This window comes from Natrix helvetica (genome assembly GCF_964273705.1).
Source record: "Natrix helvetica genome assembly, chromosome: 6".
In the NCBI taxonomy this organism is placed as follows: Eukaryota; Metazoa; Chordata; class Lepidosauria; order Squamata; family Natricidae; genus Natrix; species Natrix helvetica.
The window spans coordinates 57,814,993-57,831,270 of NC_138553.1; the positions used below are offsets into that span (position 1 = coordinate 57,814,993).

Sequence of the window (16,278 nt, forward strand, 5' to 3'; positions counted from 1 at the left end):
AAAAATAAAGATTTTTGCTGATAATCCTGTTATACCATATGAAACTATTATATATACAAGATCCCTTAAGATTAAAATGAAAGTAAGGATAACCTTGGACATTTAACACTTGACTCAACTCTTGAGCAATTTGTGAGAAAATAAACACTGGTGAAATAGCCAAGATTACTTCTGAACAAATATATTGTTAACAAGTTCCTGGAATCTTTCAGCTGCCAAAAGTGTACCCTATTTTTGGAGTATAAGACGCACCGGAGTATAAGACGCACCGAGGTTTTGAAGAGAGAAATTTTTTTAAAAGTAGGTAGGTAGATAGAGGGATAGAGAGGGAGAGAAAGAGAGAGAAATAGAGTAGGTAGGGAGGGAGAGAGAGAGTAGGTAGGCAGGTGGACATTTCCAGGTGTATTTATCCATGTGCTGGAGAAGGAAATCACTGACAATCTGCAGCACCTAAGACTTTGTTTCTGCTGGCACAGCACTTGATCAATGCAATTCTCATCAATCAGTTAAAGAGCTTTCCAAAAGGAAAAAAAAGTTTTTGCACTCTGTAATCCTCCCAAAAACGGCTCATTTTTCGCGAAAACGGGGTTGTTTTGTTTTTTGTTAAAAAGGCATGAACAGCCTTGGGGAGGGGGGGGCTTGCAGAGTGCTCCTGGAGGGGGGGGCAAAAACGAGCAAAAAATTGCCCATTTTTCACGAAAATGGGCCCGTTTTTCTTATACCCTTATGGAGGCTTATAGAGTACTGCTGGGGGCTGAGGGGGCAAAAAGGCCCGTTTTTTGCTCATTTCTGCCTTCCCCAGCCCCCAGAAGCTCTCTGAAGCTCTCTCCATAAGGGTATGCATGGCCATTTTGGTGAAGGGGGCGGGGTTTTGGGAGGCAAAAAATGCTGTATTCAATGTATAAGACGCACCCAGATTTTCAGCCTCTTTTTTGAGGGAAAAAGGTGCGTCTTATACTCCAAAATACGGTAATTATGGCTAACATTTTAAATCACAGATCAGTATAAGTCGACAATTGAATTAAAAAGAATACAGCGGCTATAACTACACATATAGTTAGCCAGTTTCTACTATCACAAAGAAATGAATTCAGTTATCTTCAGAATGCTTTATGCTACAGTCCTATATCTTTAAAAAAATATAAAAACTAGAAATAGTGATTGGTACAATTTTGATATGAGGACAGAAATCTGCCAAGAATTTTATTTCTTAAAGTCAATTCATCTGGAGTGGGGACAACTGCAGGTTGGCAAAGGGTCAGCTATTAAAATGAAAAGTGATTAGATCCACACTATTATCTCTAATTCTTTTCTCTTTCTCCTCATCTTTTAGATTGCCAAGTAATGAAGAGACTGACTGCAAGTAGGCCAAATAAATTAGCTGAAGATTCATAGGTTGCCCACCATTATACAAAATATTAAAATCCTTGATTCCTATTCAGGTATAAAGTAGCATGCAAATTTAGCATTACATCTAAAAGCTACGGGTAAAATGTCCCATTCACTTTGACTTCCAGAACAAATACTCTTGTCCCTCTTTGTCACAATTAGGAGCTATTCCCTATTTAAAGTCAGATAAAGCAAAGATAAAGGTTTCCCGTGTCCAGTCGTGTCTGACTCTAGGAGGATTCATCTCCGTTTCTTAGCTGAGGGAGCCAGGGTTGTCTGAAGACAATTCCATGATCATGTGGCCAGCATTACTGTATGCGAAGGCACACAGAATGCTGTCACCCTCCCACCAAAGTGGTACCTATTTATCTACTCAATATGCCTGCTTTTGAACTGCTAGTTGGAGTTGGGCAAGTAAGCTTGGGTCTTGAATTTGGACTGTCAACTTTCCAGCTGACAAGCCCAGCATCTTTAACCATGTGCCATCACACTTCCTTAAAGTCAAATATTACCTTAATGGCAATGCCTCTACTATCTGGAAATTCCAGCAGATGATATGTCAGTTCTTCAACTCTGTTAATACAGACTCTTCTAGTAGACGATCTTCGCAATGCTTGAGTTAAAGCCCGAGTTCTATTATCTACACTAACCTTTGCAATAATCTGAAACAATACAAAAAAACCCTATAAATATCAAGGAAATGTTTGCAAAATAATTAAGTGCATTGAAGGTATGGACACATAATTTATTCTCTTCTCCAAATATGTAGCATATATTTAAATATTTTATCAGTGAAACAGTAATTTTGTGCATCTTGATAGAAATTCTAATTTTTAAACCTTTCATAATAATAAATGGATTATGGATTCAGAAATGTAGGTTCTATTGAGTTTAATATGGTTTGCTCCTTATTAAATATGTGAATAAAGCCTTACTGCTTTCATTTCTTGATTTCACTGCTTAAAAATAAATATATTAAGATTATGTTACTGAAATACATCAAAAACATATTTTAAACCAAATTATTTTTGTAACATTATCTTTCAAGAAAAGATGTTTGCCTGTGAAGTGAATGTGTTTATTGTCTGTTGGTTTATCTCAGCTGCTAATTACATATTTATTATATGCTCTTGCTAGTTTTAACAGTTGTTACCTACCAGAGTCATTTTCACAAGATTAGCAGCTATATAAAATGAAATAAATACATCTTTAAACAGTGCTTATGCCAATTATTCAGATACCACTGAATACAACTTTTGGCATTCCCACAGTGGTGGAATACGACTGGTACGCCCCAGTACGGGCATACCGGTGCCTGCTGGGAGCACCAGGTACCGTTCTGGTATGGTGCTCTCGAGAGCCCACCCGCCCACCTGTCCTTACCGGTATTTGAGCTGATCGGGTCTTCCGCGCACGGAGCATACGACGCCTGCACAACGCTCCAAAGAAGCAGCTGGGGGGTTGCGGGTGGTAAATATGCATGCGCGCATTGCGTGCATGCTATGCGCATGCATGTGGACGCCCGGCCCCATTGCACCGTACTGGTTGCACCGGGATCTGCAACCCACCACTGAATTCCCATTACTAATCACACTAAGTAATATGAGCTGTAGTTCATAACAGGGAGAAGACCATGGATTTTGTACTCTTGCTTTTTTCTCGCTAACTGGCAACTGATTGGTAACACAATCATTAGTTGTGTCAGACACAATTTTTATCCAAAAAAAATTCTTCTCAGGTTCACAAAAATCAATTTAGGAAAGGTGATCAAATAATCATATTTCTGGCCACTAACAACCTTTACAGTTTTGCTATGTCTTTGGGAGAATTGACCAAAATATAGACATCATAAAGGAAACATAAGTTTAGCTCTCTTTTTTTACAAATTAGATGTTCAGTAGCATATTGTTCAATAAAAACTTAAAGTGTTCAATACATATATTTTTGTATGTGCATCTGCACTCATGAATGTGAATGTATATTCATATTGCATAATAATTCTAGTAAGTCTACAGCAGTTCTGCAACACAGAATTACCCAAGTCCAAAACAGTGTATGATCACTAAAGGCTGCCTTGAAATAATCAGGTAAAACCAGTTTTGTAAATCCATTTACAATGGATTATCTTCTGTTCCCATGATAGTGATGTGCAACAATGAACTTTTTACATATACATGGGTAGTATCTTCTGTAGAGTAAGATGGTGCCCATCTAGTCTATTTAATACAAAATTACTTCAAATAAATTGTTTGTCCACATTTAGGTTACCACTGTAAACATTCATGCCAATATATTTTACCATGAATGTTGTAATGTAACTGAGAGGGTGTATGGCTCTAAATATACCAAGAATAAGTAGCCTCATGTCCTCTAAATATTCTTTTGCTATCTACCATGCTGGCTGAATTGATGGAACTTGAAGTCTACAACAGCAGAGGACAGCCTTGGCTGCCTACTCGAGTTATACACAGAGGCAGTGATGGCGAACATTTTTGGCTCACGTGCCAAAAGCAAGGGGTCGTGCGCAGGCGTGCCACACCCATAATGCTATGCGCATGACCCCAGCGTTCCTGGGCACATGACCAGTGGTCCCCCTGTTTTGGCGTGCTTTGTCCGCCCGCCCCCCCAGGCTCCAGAGGCTTTATAGGAGCCTGGGGAGGGCGAAAACAGCCTCCCCTGCCCACCCGGAGGCCCTCCAGAGGCTTCAGGAGCTTCCCTAAAGCCTCCGGAATGTGAAAACCGGCCCTACAGGCAAACTGGAACTTCGGCAACGTACTTCCGGTTTGCTCGTAGGGCCGGTTTTAACCCTCTGGAGCTGTCAGACGGCTACCCTGAAGGCTACGGAGGGCAAAAAATGACCCTACGAGCAAACCGGAAGTGACTTCTGGTTTGCTCGTAGGGTCATTTTTTGCCCTCTGGAGCCTTCATGGAAGTCTCCTGACAGCTCCAGAGGGTTAAAACCGACCCTACGAGCAAACCGGAAGTACGTTCCTGAACTTCCGGTTTGTCGTAGGGCCAGTTTTTCGCCCTCTGGAGGGTGAAAAATTGTCTCAAAAGAAGTCTGAAGTCAGCTGGGCAGCGCGCACATGCGTGCTGGCCAACTAACAGGGTAACACCTCACGTGCCCTGACAAATGCCTCCTTATGCCACCTGTGGCACGTGTGCCATAGGTTCGCCACCACAGCACTGAGAGTTTCCCCTGAAATAATAATGAGGAGGATGATTTCAATTTACTGTTGATAAAAAATTTTCTAGTATTGTTGCCAATTAGTGCGCTATAAATTCTTATCTACAAGAAAGACATGTACCTTTTCTCTTTGAAGATTTAGCCTCTTTTCCTTTTCTTCTGCACGTTTAGCCTCCTTATCATCTTTCAACATGTCCTCTTGTTCCTGTTCTTTAGTCTTTTCCTGCACAGCAGATTTTGTATCAGATCGTAACTTAGGTACCAGGCCTCCAATGTAACTATCCATAAAGGCCTGTACAGTGTTACTAGGATAAGAAAGAAAACTTGAAATACTCTTTTTGCTAGAAGTTGAAGAAGGGATTTTTTCAGCATTTGGTGACTGTGAGGCAGGTACTAAAGCAGATACTGCACTCATCCTGTTTTCATCACTTAAAATGTCATCTTCTGTGGATTTAAATGTTTCTTCACCTTGTTTGTGTGGGTTAGGGAGAACACTCCTTTTCTTATCTTGATCCATTCCAACAGTGCTAAAATACCAGTTGATATGATGGGCTACAAAGTTGTGTGTTTCCCCAAAGTTTGTAGCAAATTTGCTAACATGAAAAAGACTATTTTTGATTTCTGAGGGATCTTTCAAAGAAGCTTGACTGGTATTGACCGATGCTAAGATTCCATCTGCAGGCACAGCCTTTTTCTCATGTAAGTTATCATTATAATCCTCCTGATAGATTTCACTTGGGACTTCTCTGTATTTTTCTGAGCTGACGAAAAAGCTATTCTCCTTCCCATCAGCTTCAACCAATTTTTTTAGTATAGCAGATTGAGGTTTTAGACGAGCTAACCGTGAAACTATTTCACTGTGAGTGCCAGACACAGCCTTGGAGACAGATTCTAAAGTGTTCTTCAATCGTGACATGCGATTGTTTTTGGTCAATTCCTTAGAAGTGCTAAATTTAGAAATTCTGTAATCCAAACAGTAATGGCAATAGAGGTACTTCTGCCACTCTGTTTTGCCTCTTGTCCATTTATAGTTTTGCCTGCTTATGTGTAACACTCTAAAAGGAGCAGCATAGCTTATCCTCCAAAAATGTTCAGGTCTGTAAAAATAGTGTAGGGTTCCAGTTCTCTGTCCACTCCAAAGACGTTTTGTATTAAATGCTAGGTACACATATTTATCTAAAAGAAACTGAATTGGCATTACTTATAAAAACAGAAACTGTCCATAAATTATTTCCCTCAAAAAAATCTTATTTTAGAAACAAACATTACGGTTCATAATATTACCTAGAAAAGAAGAAAGAAAGAGCATCACTTTATTATATACATCAGGTTCCATATGTAAATAAAGATTTTTAAGAGAAATATACTTGTTCCTCACCTAGAAAAGCCTTCTCCAACCATACAGCATATGTTGGGGACATAACTGTCAAAATTCCAAATCATTCTGACCAAATCCCAAGTTGTAGTTCCAATGCATGGAGAATACCAGCTTAAAGAGGTGGCACAATGGTCAGAATGCAGTACTGTAGGCTAATTCTGCTGGCTGCCGTTTGCCAGCAGTTTGTCAGTTCGAGTCTCACCAGCTCAGTTTTAACTCAGCCTTCCATCCTTCTGCCATTGGTAAAATGAATTGTTGGGGACAACATGCTGACTCTGTAAACCACTTAAAGAGGGCTATAAAGCACTGTGAAACGGTATATAAATCTAACACATCAAATTAATAATTGTGTCATGTTACAAAGCTCTTCTGAAAAATATAGTGATAAAAAAGATCACCAGAAACACAGGATCAGTTATCTAGGTAAGTACAAAAGATTCTCAGATTTAGCATCTTATATAGAGGCAAGATATGCTACGCATCAATAAAATTAGAAATTTAGCACACAAACATTATGATAAATCCAAAATTCATGGCACATGCCTGCAAGAACAAGAGAATAATTCAAAGTAAATAAACATAAATTACTCAACAGTTAGCCCGAGTCATTTCAGAAATATTGACAACACCCTAAAACTTCCCAATCATTCATCAGTCAATTAATTCTTCTCGCAATACTGATTTTCCATCCTATTCTTGCACAAATCATTCTTTTTAAATAATCCACCTTCAACACAGCAGTCAATCTCTCTAAAAGGGTCTTTCTTTTGAGAAATGTCTAGGGCCGTGATGGCAAACCTATGGTACGCGTTCCAGAAGTGGCATGCAGAGCCATTTCTCCTGGCACGCAGAGCCATCACCAGTTCCTCTTCCGGGTTCTGGCGCAGCAGCCAGCTGGTCTTCACGTGCATTGGCGTGCCAGAAAGCAGAAGAGGAGCATGCGCACACCAGAAAAATGATATTTTTGTTTCCAGGGTGCACATACGCATCAGCCATTTGGTGATCTGGTTCCTGGCACCATGCACATACAAAAACCAGCAACAGGAAGAGCAATGGCCGTGCGTGCCAAAAGACGCAGAGAGGGGTTCTTGGCCATCGTTTCTTAGTGGAGTAGAGCTGTGGTCGGGGCTTCCCTCCCTCCCCGCCTGAGCGGGCTTCTTGCATGGCCCCAGTGGCTCATCTGCGGTCCAAAGTGCCTGGCTGGCTCGGGTGCCCCAGAAAAGCAGCTCGGGTGCCCCAGAAAAGCAGCGGCAGCCACAAGAGGAAGGGCAGGAGCGGGCGGGGGGGGGGGGCTGCAGCCAATCCCACCCCAGCCAGAAGCAGCAGTATGACAGCCACCAGGAGCGAGGGGGCGGCAACGGCAAGAACATGCTTTCCTCCCTCCCCACCTGTGCGGGCTATTTGCCCACGGCTCTGATGAGGATCCACAGTCTGGAGTGCCTGGCTGGCTCGGGCACCCCAGAAGAGCAGCAGCTACGGCCACAGGGGGAAGGGCAGGAGCAACCAGGCAGCCACCACAGCTGCTTCCACATCAGCGAGCCAGGCCCTTGGTGGCGTCTTTATGAGGGTAGCGCACCTCCCTGCCAGCAGCTCCTCCAGCATCCCAGCTGGAAGCAGCAGTGCAAGTCGCCATTACCAGAGGCAAAGGGGTGGCGGTGGCGAGAACAGGCGACCGCTGCCCCTTTGTCCCTTCCCCAAGACGCCGGGAGGGCCTGGCATGATATATCCTGCCTGGAAGTGGCAGCACTTCGGACCGTGGATTTTTATTGGAGCCGCGGGCTGGAGCTGTGCAAGCAGCCTGCTCAGGTGGGGTGGGAGGGAGGGAAGCATGGGACTGCCCATCTTCGCCACCGCCTCCCCTTCACCCCTGGTACCGGGATGCGGCCAAGAGCGTGGTAGAATATATCCCGGCTGGAAGAAGCAGGGCAACAGCCGCCGCTACCAGGGGCAAAGGGGTGGCAATGGAGAGGATGGGCGGTCCCAGGCTTCCCTCCCTCCCACCCACCCACCCCCCGCCCAAGCAGGCTTCTTGCACAGCTCCAGCCCACGGCTCTGATGAGGATCCGCGGTCCGGAGCTTCAAGCTGGGATATATTCTGCCAGGCCCTCGGCGGCATCTTTATGCAGGTAGCTCACCTCCCCGCCAGCAGCTCCTCCGCCAGCATTCCGGCTGGAAGCAGAAGCGCAACAGCTGCTGTTGGGGAACGGACGAAGGGGTGGAAGTGCAAGTAGCCCGCTTGGGTGAGAGGGAGGGAAGCCCTTGTCCGTGCTTGCCACCGCCGCCTCCTCGCCCTTAGTGGCTGTCAGTGCTGCTTCTGACTGGGATGCTGGAGCAGCCAGAAGGAGGAGAAGCTGCCGTGGGGAGGTGGCCAGGGCAGACACCGATTGCAAATGCTTCTGGTGCATCTGATGGAACAGGCGGAATGACTACTGGGACTTGAGGCGGCAGCAGCATGGACATAGGCAACACGCCTGGCAGAGGCAGCGGCGGCAAGAGCATTGTAGGGGACGGAGGATAACGCCCAGAGGTTGCCCCAAAACCCAGGTCGGGAACATGGTCTCCCAGGGCGTCAGCTGGCCAAAGCGCGGGCCTTCGCAGGCCACAATAGAGACTAAGTCTGTGCTCTAGGAGGGATGATCGCGAGGCTTGGGACCCGGCACAGGCAAGCTCAGCACCCCACCAAGAGGAGCGGTTTCCTGTTGCCTCCGAAGGCAGTGGGGGGTGGCAGGTGCGGCTGCTGTGGATGTAAGTGAAAGGTGCTGGTCTATTCCCTTCAAAACGGCCGTTATATTCCTCCCTGGGCTCTGTCTCCCAGGAAGGCAGAACAAGAGCCCAGGACCAAACCTATAGCCTCCATTTCCAAGAGCAGGCTGTTCAGTCTCCCCCAGTGAAGTCCGGGAAACAGCAAAGAGCCTGGGGGGGGGGGCTGTTTTCGCCCTCCCTAAGCTCCTTGAAAGCCTCTCGAGCCTGGGGAGGGTGAAAAATGGGTCTATTGCGGGCCAAAAGGGGGGGTCGCGCACGCATACGCAGGGTGCATGCACAAGCATGCGCAAGGGGGATCGTGCGCATAGCATTATGGGTATTGCACGCCCGCGTACGACCCCCTTGCGCTCCCCCCCCCCCCGCTTTTGGCACGGGAGCCCCACAAATTTCGCCATCGCTGGTCTAGGGAAACAGGTGCTTAGCATAATAAAGCCTGTTAAAAAGCTGTATCAAACTCAAACAGTATTAGATCCCTATACCATTTGCGGGATGTCACCAAATATTTTCACGAAAGAAAAACTGCATTTGGCAAACCAAGATGTTTTAGACACAAACTAGCAACAAGATGGCCAACAGGTCAATGGGACAACAGTTTGCCCCACCTCATGAAGTTTTTTTACAACCACAAAAAATATCCTTTGGAAGCGTTAGAGTCATTTAGGAATACATCCTCTGGCTGCATACATTGGAGCTTTCTGGCTTTCAAAAGCTCGATGGAAAAAGAAGAGAGGTTAAAACTTTCCCTCGACATAACAACGGTCCCCCAGCACCTAATTCCTCCCTCTTCCCCTCTCCCCATCGCCCCGCTTCTCCTTTCCATACCGATTACAGTCGCCGCTCCCAATTTCCTTCAGGACTCTTCCTGCAAAGCCCAAATACCGTAGAGCTTTTCCGACTCAAGGAGCCAGAGCGTCCACTCTCAGTAATCTCTATAGTAGCTGGGCCGAGCGGGAGGACCGAGGCTGAAAATCTCTGTGGTGGAGGAGGGTGACAGGAGCATTATGGGTAAGTGTGGGAGGCTTTCCGGGGCGGAGCACAGGTTACAATTACAGTTTTTCGTAAGATGTGCAGAGCGGTTGAATGTTTGTAACCTGCGCAAAATAAAATCGCCTTAACGCGATTTTAGTTGGAGAACGGAACCTTGGCTTTTAAAACCACCAAACCCTCGCATAACACAGCATAGAATTCTCCTTGCTTGTATTGCTTCTCCGTGGAGGAGGGGGCTCATAAAATAAAGCTGGGCATGTATTAACAATGACCTATTTATTAAAGTTATATAGCCACTCAAGTCACACATAGTTGAATCCCGTGCTTTATTTTTTAAAATTGAGAGTAGTATCTGACATTTGGCAAAATGCTTCTAGAATAAAACATACTCTTAAATTTATGCTTCCAGACATACAGGTAGTCCTTGACTTACCAGCACAATTGAACCCAAAAGTTGTGTTGCTGAGCAAGACAGGGAGTTAAGGGAGTTTTGCCTTTCATTTAAGCTGTTAAGTGAATCACTGTAATTATTATCGCAAAGGTGGTTTTTCAAGAGGCAATTGGACTTTCTGGTTTTTCTTTGAAGACATTTTACTTCTCATCCAAGAAGCTGTTTCAGCTGACTGGATGGTAGGGAATGAAAGGATTTATACTCCTTGCAGACAGCTGGTCATTTGCATTCTTTTAGAGAGTCCTTGCCACCTGGAGGTTTTTCTGTGTCCTCAGTCACCTGAGGAATGCAAATGGGTGTGGAGCCTTCTAGGAACTGTTGAAAGACTGTGATGTAGACTGGAGATAGATGATGATGTATCCCTCTTTGCTGAGAGAGCTGTTCAATTTTGACGAACATGGCCATTTTGACCCCTCTTTCAAACCAGTGGTCCTCCCTGTCCAAAATGTGGGCTTTGCTGTCTTCAAAAGAGTGACCTTTGTTTTTTAAATACAGATGACTGTTAGATTTGATGGAGTAGAAGCGGCATGTTAGATTTGGTGGTGTAGAAATGGCTTGCTGGGCCCGAGAGCTGACCCCGGAGGAGCCAAGAGAGACACTGGAACGGAAGCCCCCGAAAGCCCCCTTGGCCCCGAGGGAGACCCACAGCACACAATGCGGGCATGTTTCCAGTGTAGGAAGGAGGGCCATCAGGTTGCGACTTGCCCAGTGCCACAACCATGTCCAGAGAATCCAGCCCAGAGAGTCCTGAGCCAACCAAAGACCAAGAAAGTGCCGAAGAAGGCAAAAGAGAAAATGCAACTGGCATATCAGGTCGCGGAGGTCTCTTCCCAATCCATTGAAGGGGAGGGAATTCCAACACTCATCAAACCCAGGCTGTTCTTCTATGAAAATAACAGTGAGGGGGAGGATGACCCAATGATAAGTGGAGCCATTGCCCCTTTCACTGCCTAAGTGGAGATTATGACGCCCCACTCAGGAGGCTAGGGGGGTTTCACTACCCTGATAGACTCAGGTTGCACCCTCTGCTTGGTCAGTTTGCAGATGTAGAGAAGTTAGAACTAAGAGTAAGGAAGCTAAGACAGCCTATGAAGTTCAAACAAGCCGATGACTCAATCATGGTGTGTGTGTGTGTGTGCCCGCCCACCACATGCCTGACTGAACTAGTAAGCATGAGTTCAGGGAGCCATAAAGAGACTATCTGATTCATAGTGGCCCCAAAAATGTCAGAGGAAGTAATACTGGAACAGTTGAAAAAATGGAACCCCATGGTGAATTGAGGAGGAAGTGCCAAGGGGCACTTAAAGGTGGGGATGAAAAAATTAGAGCTAGTAGAAAAGACGAGCAGAATGAGTCAAGCGCGGAGGAGAGAGGGAGAGAGAGCTGAGCCAATGAATGCCCTGGCAAACTCCAGGCTAGGGGAGACAGAGAGAGAGAGAGTACAGGGACCTGGCAGAAGTGAGAAGGAGTCCGACATACTCCCTCTCCATTGTCCCATGGACTGCAATTGAGATATTACCGGAGGCAAAACTGCCTAAGCCCAAGATGTACGTGATGACCCCCAGGAAAATGGAGGATCTGAGGAGTTTAATGGATCTGGCTAGAGGATTTATTCAGCCAGCGAAATCCCATGTGGCAGCCCCTTACTTTTCAAGGAGAAAAAGGATGAGTCCATGAGGCTGTGCGTGAATTTCCATTGAATTAATAGGGTGTGCATCGAGAACATGTACCCCCTCCAGGTCATGCTGGGATACCTGTCCAAAGGGAAGGTATTCACCAAGCTGGACTTGAGGGAAGCATATTACCAAGTACGGATTAAAGAGGAAGATGAGTGGAAGACAGCTTTCAATTTCCCCCTGGGATGCTACCAATTCTGAGTGATGCCATTTGAGCCCCAGCCGTATTCATGCAATTAATAAACGTGCTGTACAAGCATCTATATAAAGGGGCCCTGACGGAATGTCAAGCAGCTTTTGAGAAACTCAAGTGGCTGTTTGCAGCAGAGCCAATTCTAAAACACCCGAATCCAGACAAATCATTTGTCATACAAGCTGACGCCAGTGATGTGAAGGAAGACTGCAGCTGTGTGCCTACATGTCCTGTAACCTCACTGACAGATGTTGGGCAATGTGGGAGAATGAGGCTTATGCGGTCTGATAGGCACTACTGACCTGGAAGCAGTTCCTAGAAGGCAGCAAGATCCTGTTTGAAGTATGGACGGATCACAAGAATTTAGAGTCCCTGATCACCCCGAAGAAACTTTCTCCGAAGCAAGTATGATGGGCTCAGTATTTTAACTGATTCAATTTTATGTTTAAGTACTTACTTGGAAGAAAGAACTTTCTACTAGATGCACTCTCCTCGATACCACAATACAAAAGCACTTGGGATGAAATAGTTAACTCTATCGTCACCTCTAAGCAGCTGGCAGCCAAAACCTCCGAAAGGCGATGGCCTCAAGGCACTCCTCAGGTACTGACAAGGAGTTGACTCTTTGACAGAAGCCCTACAGGAGGATGAATGGTTCCAATGGTTTTCGGGTCTCTGCTATGCATGCACGGGGGTGGGGCACATGCGGGAGATGTGCACACATGCATGGGAGCACACACATATATAAGATCAGGCATAAAGTATTTTTACACACAAAGTACCTGAAATTAAGGCAACCCTGTAAAAAACTGGGGCCTAAATATATACTAAATATATACTGATAGAAGGATACAAACTGTTCAAAAAACCCCAGACTCCATAAAAGAAGAGGTGGAGTTGCACTGTATGTAAAGGACCACTATATTGCTTCAGAAATGCATGAAACCAAAGACAAAAAATTCCTAGGATGCATATGGATCAATATAAAAGAAAATGACATGCCATAGGTGTATACTATAGGCCAGTGATGGCGAACCTTTTTTGGCTCGCGTGCCACAAGTGGGGGGAGCACAAGGGGGTTGAGTGCAGGCGTGCCACACCCATAATGCAACGCGTGACCTCCCAGTGCGCATGCGCGCACAACGCACGACCCCCCCCATTTTTACATGCTTTTTTCGCCCTCTTTTTTCGCCCTCTTTTTCGCAACTTCCGGGTTGCTCGGAGGGTGGTTTTAAGCGCTCCGAAGGCATCAGGGAAGCCTCGGGCGGTCCCTGAAGCCTTCGGAACACTTAAAACCACCCTCCGAGCAAACCGGAAGTGACTCCGGGTTGCTCGGAGGGTGGTTTTAAGTGCTCCGAAGGCATCAGGGAAGCCTCGGACGGTCCCTGAAGCCTTCGGAGCACTTAAAACCACCCTCCGAGCAAACCGTTGCTCGGAGGGTGGTTTTAAGCACTCCGAAGGCATCAGGGAAGCCTCGGACGGTCCCTGAAGCCTTCGGAATGCTCTAAACGACCCTCCGAGCAACCTGGAAGTCACTTCCAGTTTGCTTGGAGGGTGGTTTTAAGCGCTCCGAAGGCGTCAGGGACGGTCCCTCAAGCCTCCGGGGGGTCGAGGGAGGCTCTTTTTGCCGTCCCCAGGCTCCTATAAAGCCTCTGGAGCCTGGGAAAGGCGAAAAATAGCTTTTAAAAAGGTGAACTCAGCTGGCCAGCGCGCGCATGCGTGCTGGCCAGCTGACAGGGCAGCGCCTCACTTGTGGCACGCGTGCCATAGGTTTGCCATCACTGCTATAGGCAGTGGTGGGTTTCAAAAATTTTTGAAACCTACTCTGTGGGTGTGGCCTGCTTTGTGGGAGTGGCTTGTCGGCCATGTGACTGGGTGGGAATGGCTTGCCGGCCATGTGACCGGGTGGGAGTGGCCAAGACGATGTCACTGAATTCTTTGCCCCAATGGATGATCTACAAAAAGAAGATATAAAAAAGGAAATTTATTATTTTGTGCACTTACTACTTAAATAAGATTAAAATAAGTACACAAAACAATAAAAGAGCTACTTACAGAAGGTAAGTAGCTACTACTTACTACTTGCATTTCAAAGGGAATGCAATGCATATTTAATTTTACACATGTTAGCAGCTGCTGGAATTGTGTTTGCACAACAGTGGAAAAACAAAGATATGAAAATGAATAAATATTATAATGTGCAGGAATGAATAAATTGACAATTAAAATCAAGAAGGCTTCGAATACTTTTTCACGTGGGATTTGTTTTATCAATTGCTAACTAACAGAAACAGCAATTAGAAATCTAAAAGTATGAAAGAAAACACCAATTATGTAAGGAAAGGTCACTAAAATGTATAAGGAAATATTATTAGTACTTGATCATTATTAATGTGTAGATAACTGCGAGACACTACACACACACACACACACACACAAACTATGACAGTGCCAGGAAAACACCAAAAATCAACAATTTCCCCCCAAAAGACTGCAGATGAAACCAGTTTTTCCCCCTAACCCGAAGGACAGGAAAGACAAAGCCACTGGAATAAAAACCATCAAGGCATTGTGGGAAATTATAAAGGACAGTGCCAGGAAGCTCACAGAACCAGCAACCACCTCACAATTACCCAAACAACCAGGTATCACACAGAAACACACAAAATCTGGCAAAGCTGCCTTGCACCAACCTGGCCTGCCCATAGAAAAGAAGCCACTTTGAGACACATAAACCATGCACCAACCTGTACACTTAAAAGCAACATATTGCATCACAAATAAAACATTTACAAAAAGGAATAACATTTCTTGTAATAAACATTCTATAAACAATAAATAAATAAAATTTCCCTAAAAATAATTTTAAAAAAGATATTCTACACATAATAAATTAAAATCAAACCATTAAAATATTCTACACATAATAAATTAAAATAAAACCATTAAAATATTCTATACACAATAAATAAAATTTGAGATTGTGGAGATGTAATTCTAAGGCTGGTCATTGTGGAAGGTCTTGATGAGGAGATCGTAATGACCACGAGGCAGGAGGCATATAAATTTAATAAATGAAGAAATAAATGCCCTGTGGTCTCGATGGCTTGCTTGCAGATATTTTATTGTCATTGGTGTGATATACCTAGCTGGGTCATAAAATGTCTGCAAGAAAACCACCAAGCTCAGGGAACACCAAGGACCCCACTGTCGTCTCCCTCCTCCCCCCCACTCCTCTTCCTCCTGTCAATATATCCCACTCTTTCTAGCACTGATGATGCTACCCAGTTTGGTAATGAAATGTCTGTAAGAAAACCACCAAGCTCAGAAAGCAGCAAAGATCCCACTATCATCCACGTCCTCTTTCTCCCTCTCTTTCTCCTTTTTGTCCTTTCTCCTCCTCCCCCACTCTACTCCCTTCTAGCACTGATGTTACCTAGTTTGGTAATGAAACGTCTGTAAGAAAACCACCAAGCTCAGAAAGCAGCAAGGATCCCACTTTCTCCCACCTCCTCTTTCTCCCTCTCTTTCTCTTTTTGTCTTTTCTCCTCCACCACCCCCCACTCCCTTCTAGCACTGATGATGTTACCTAGGTTAGGGTTACTGCGCAACATGTGTGTGTGTGTGAGGCTAGAGTTATGCCCCCCCGCATCCTCCCTCCCGGGGGTTGAAGTGCCTCAAAGGGACAGGCAGGCTGCCACAGTGCCCACTTCCAGATTCTTTTCCAATATTTTTGCGATTCCGGGCAGGTCCACCACATGTGGTAGTAGGTCCCTTGTTCTTTTTTGCATTTCCAACATATCGGTTTCAGTGTTGGGTACATTTTTGCCAATCTTATTGGTGGTAGGTGTCAACGATAAAACATTTTGTATATAAGCGAGCCCGGGATCCTTGCAAGGCCGCAAAACGTCACCGGACTCACTTACAGTGCAGGGCCACAGCAGCCCCCTCCCCCCACCCCATGCTTAGTTGCAGCTTACTTACCTCCTCGGAGTCGGCAAGCAGCAATAGAGAGCCAAACAGGAAAAAAAGGCAAGTGGGTTTAGATAGAGTTCTTAGAGGCTGGTGGGGCGATTGGTGAGGTAGCCAATCAGTGAGCAGTGGGCGGGGCTAGGATAGTGCAGATGGGCAGGGGAGCGAGCAATGGAGCGGCTTCTGGATGGGGGGGGCGAGTGAGTGAGTGAGTGAGTGAGTGAGTGACGGGGCGGGGCAGGAACTTACTTCTGGGTCCATTGACAAACCGGTCCACCCAAA

The 16,278-nt window shown here is 45.5% G+C and overlaps 1 protein-coding gene across 4 annotated transcripts in view; it reads right to left on the reverse strand.

Moving 5' to 3' along the window:
- PNPLA8 (patatin like domain 8, phospholipase A2) overlaps nucleotides 1-9,710 on the reverse strand; it is a 72,413-nt gene extending 62,703 nt beyond the window's left edge. The window contains exons 1-3 of one of the 4 annotated variants that reach the window (XM_081957213.1): nucleotides 9,540-9,710; nucleotides 4,698-5,860; nucleotides 1,902-2,051 (exon numbers count right to left, since the gene is read on the reverse strand). In XM_081957213.1, the coding sequence (XP_081813339.1) occupies nucleotides 1,902-2,051; nucleotides 4,698-5,774 (1,227 nt within the window). In that variant the 5' untranslated portion in view covers nucleotides 5,775-5,860; nucleotides 9,540-9,710. Of the gene's footprint in view, nucleotides 1-1,901; nucleotides 2,052-4,697; nucleotides 5,861-5,954; nucleotides 7,734-9,539 lie in introns of those variants that run through there. The other 3 variants (XM_081957215.1, XM_081957212.1, XM_081957214.1) reach the window with 3 other exon arrangements.
- Between the last annotated feature and the right edge of the window lie 6,568 nt (nucleotides 9,711-16,278).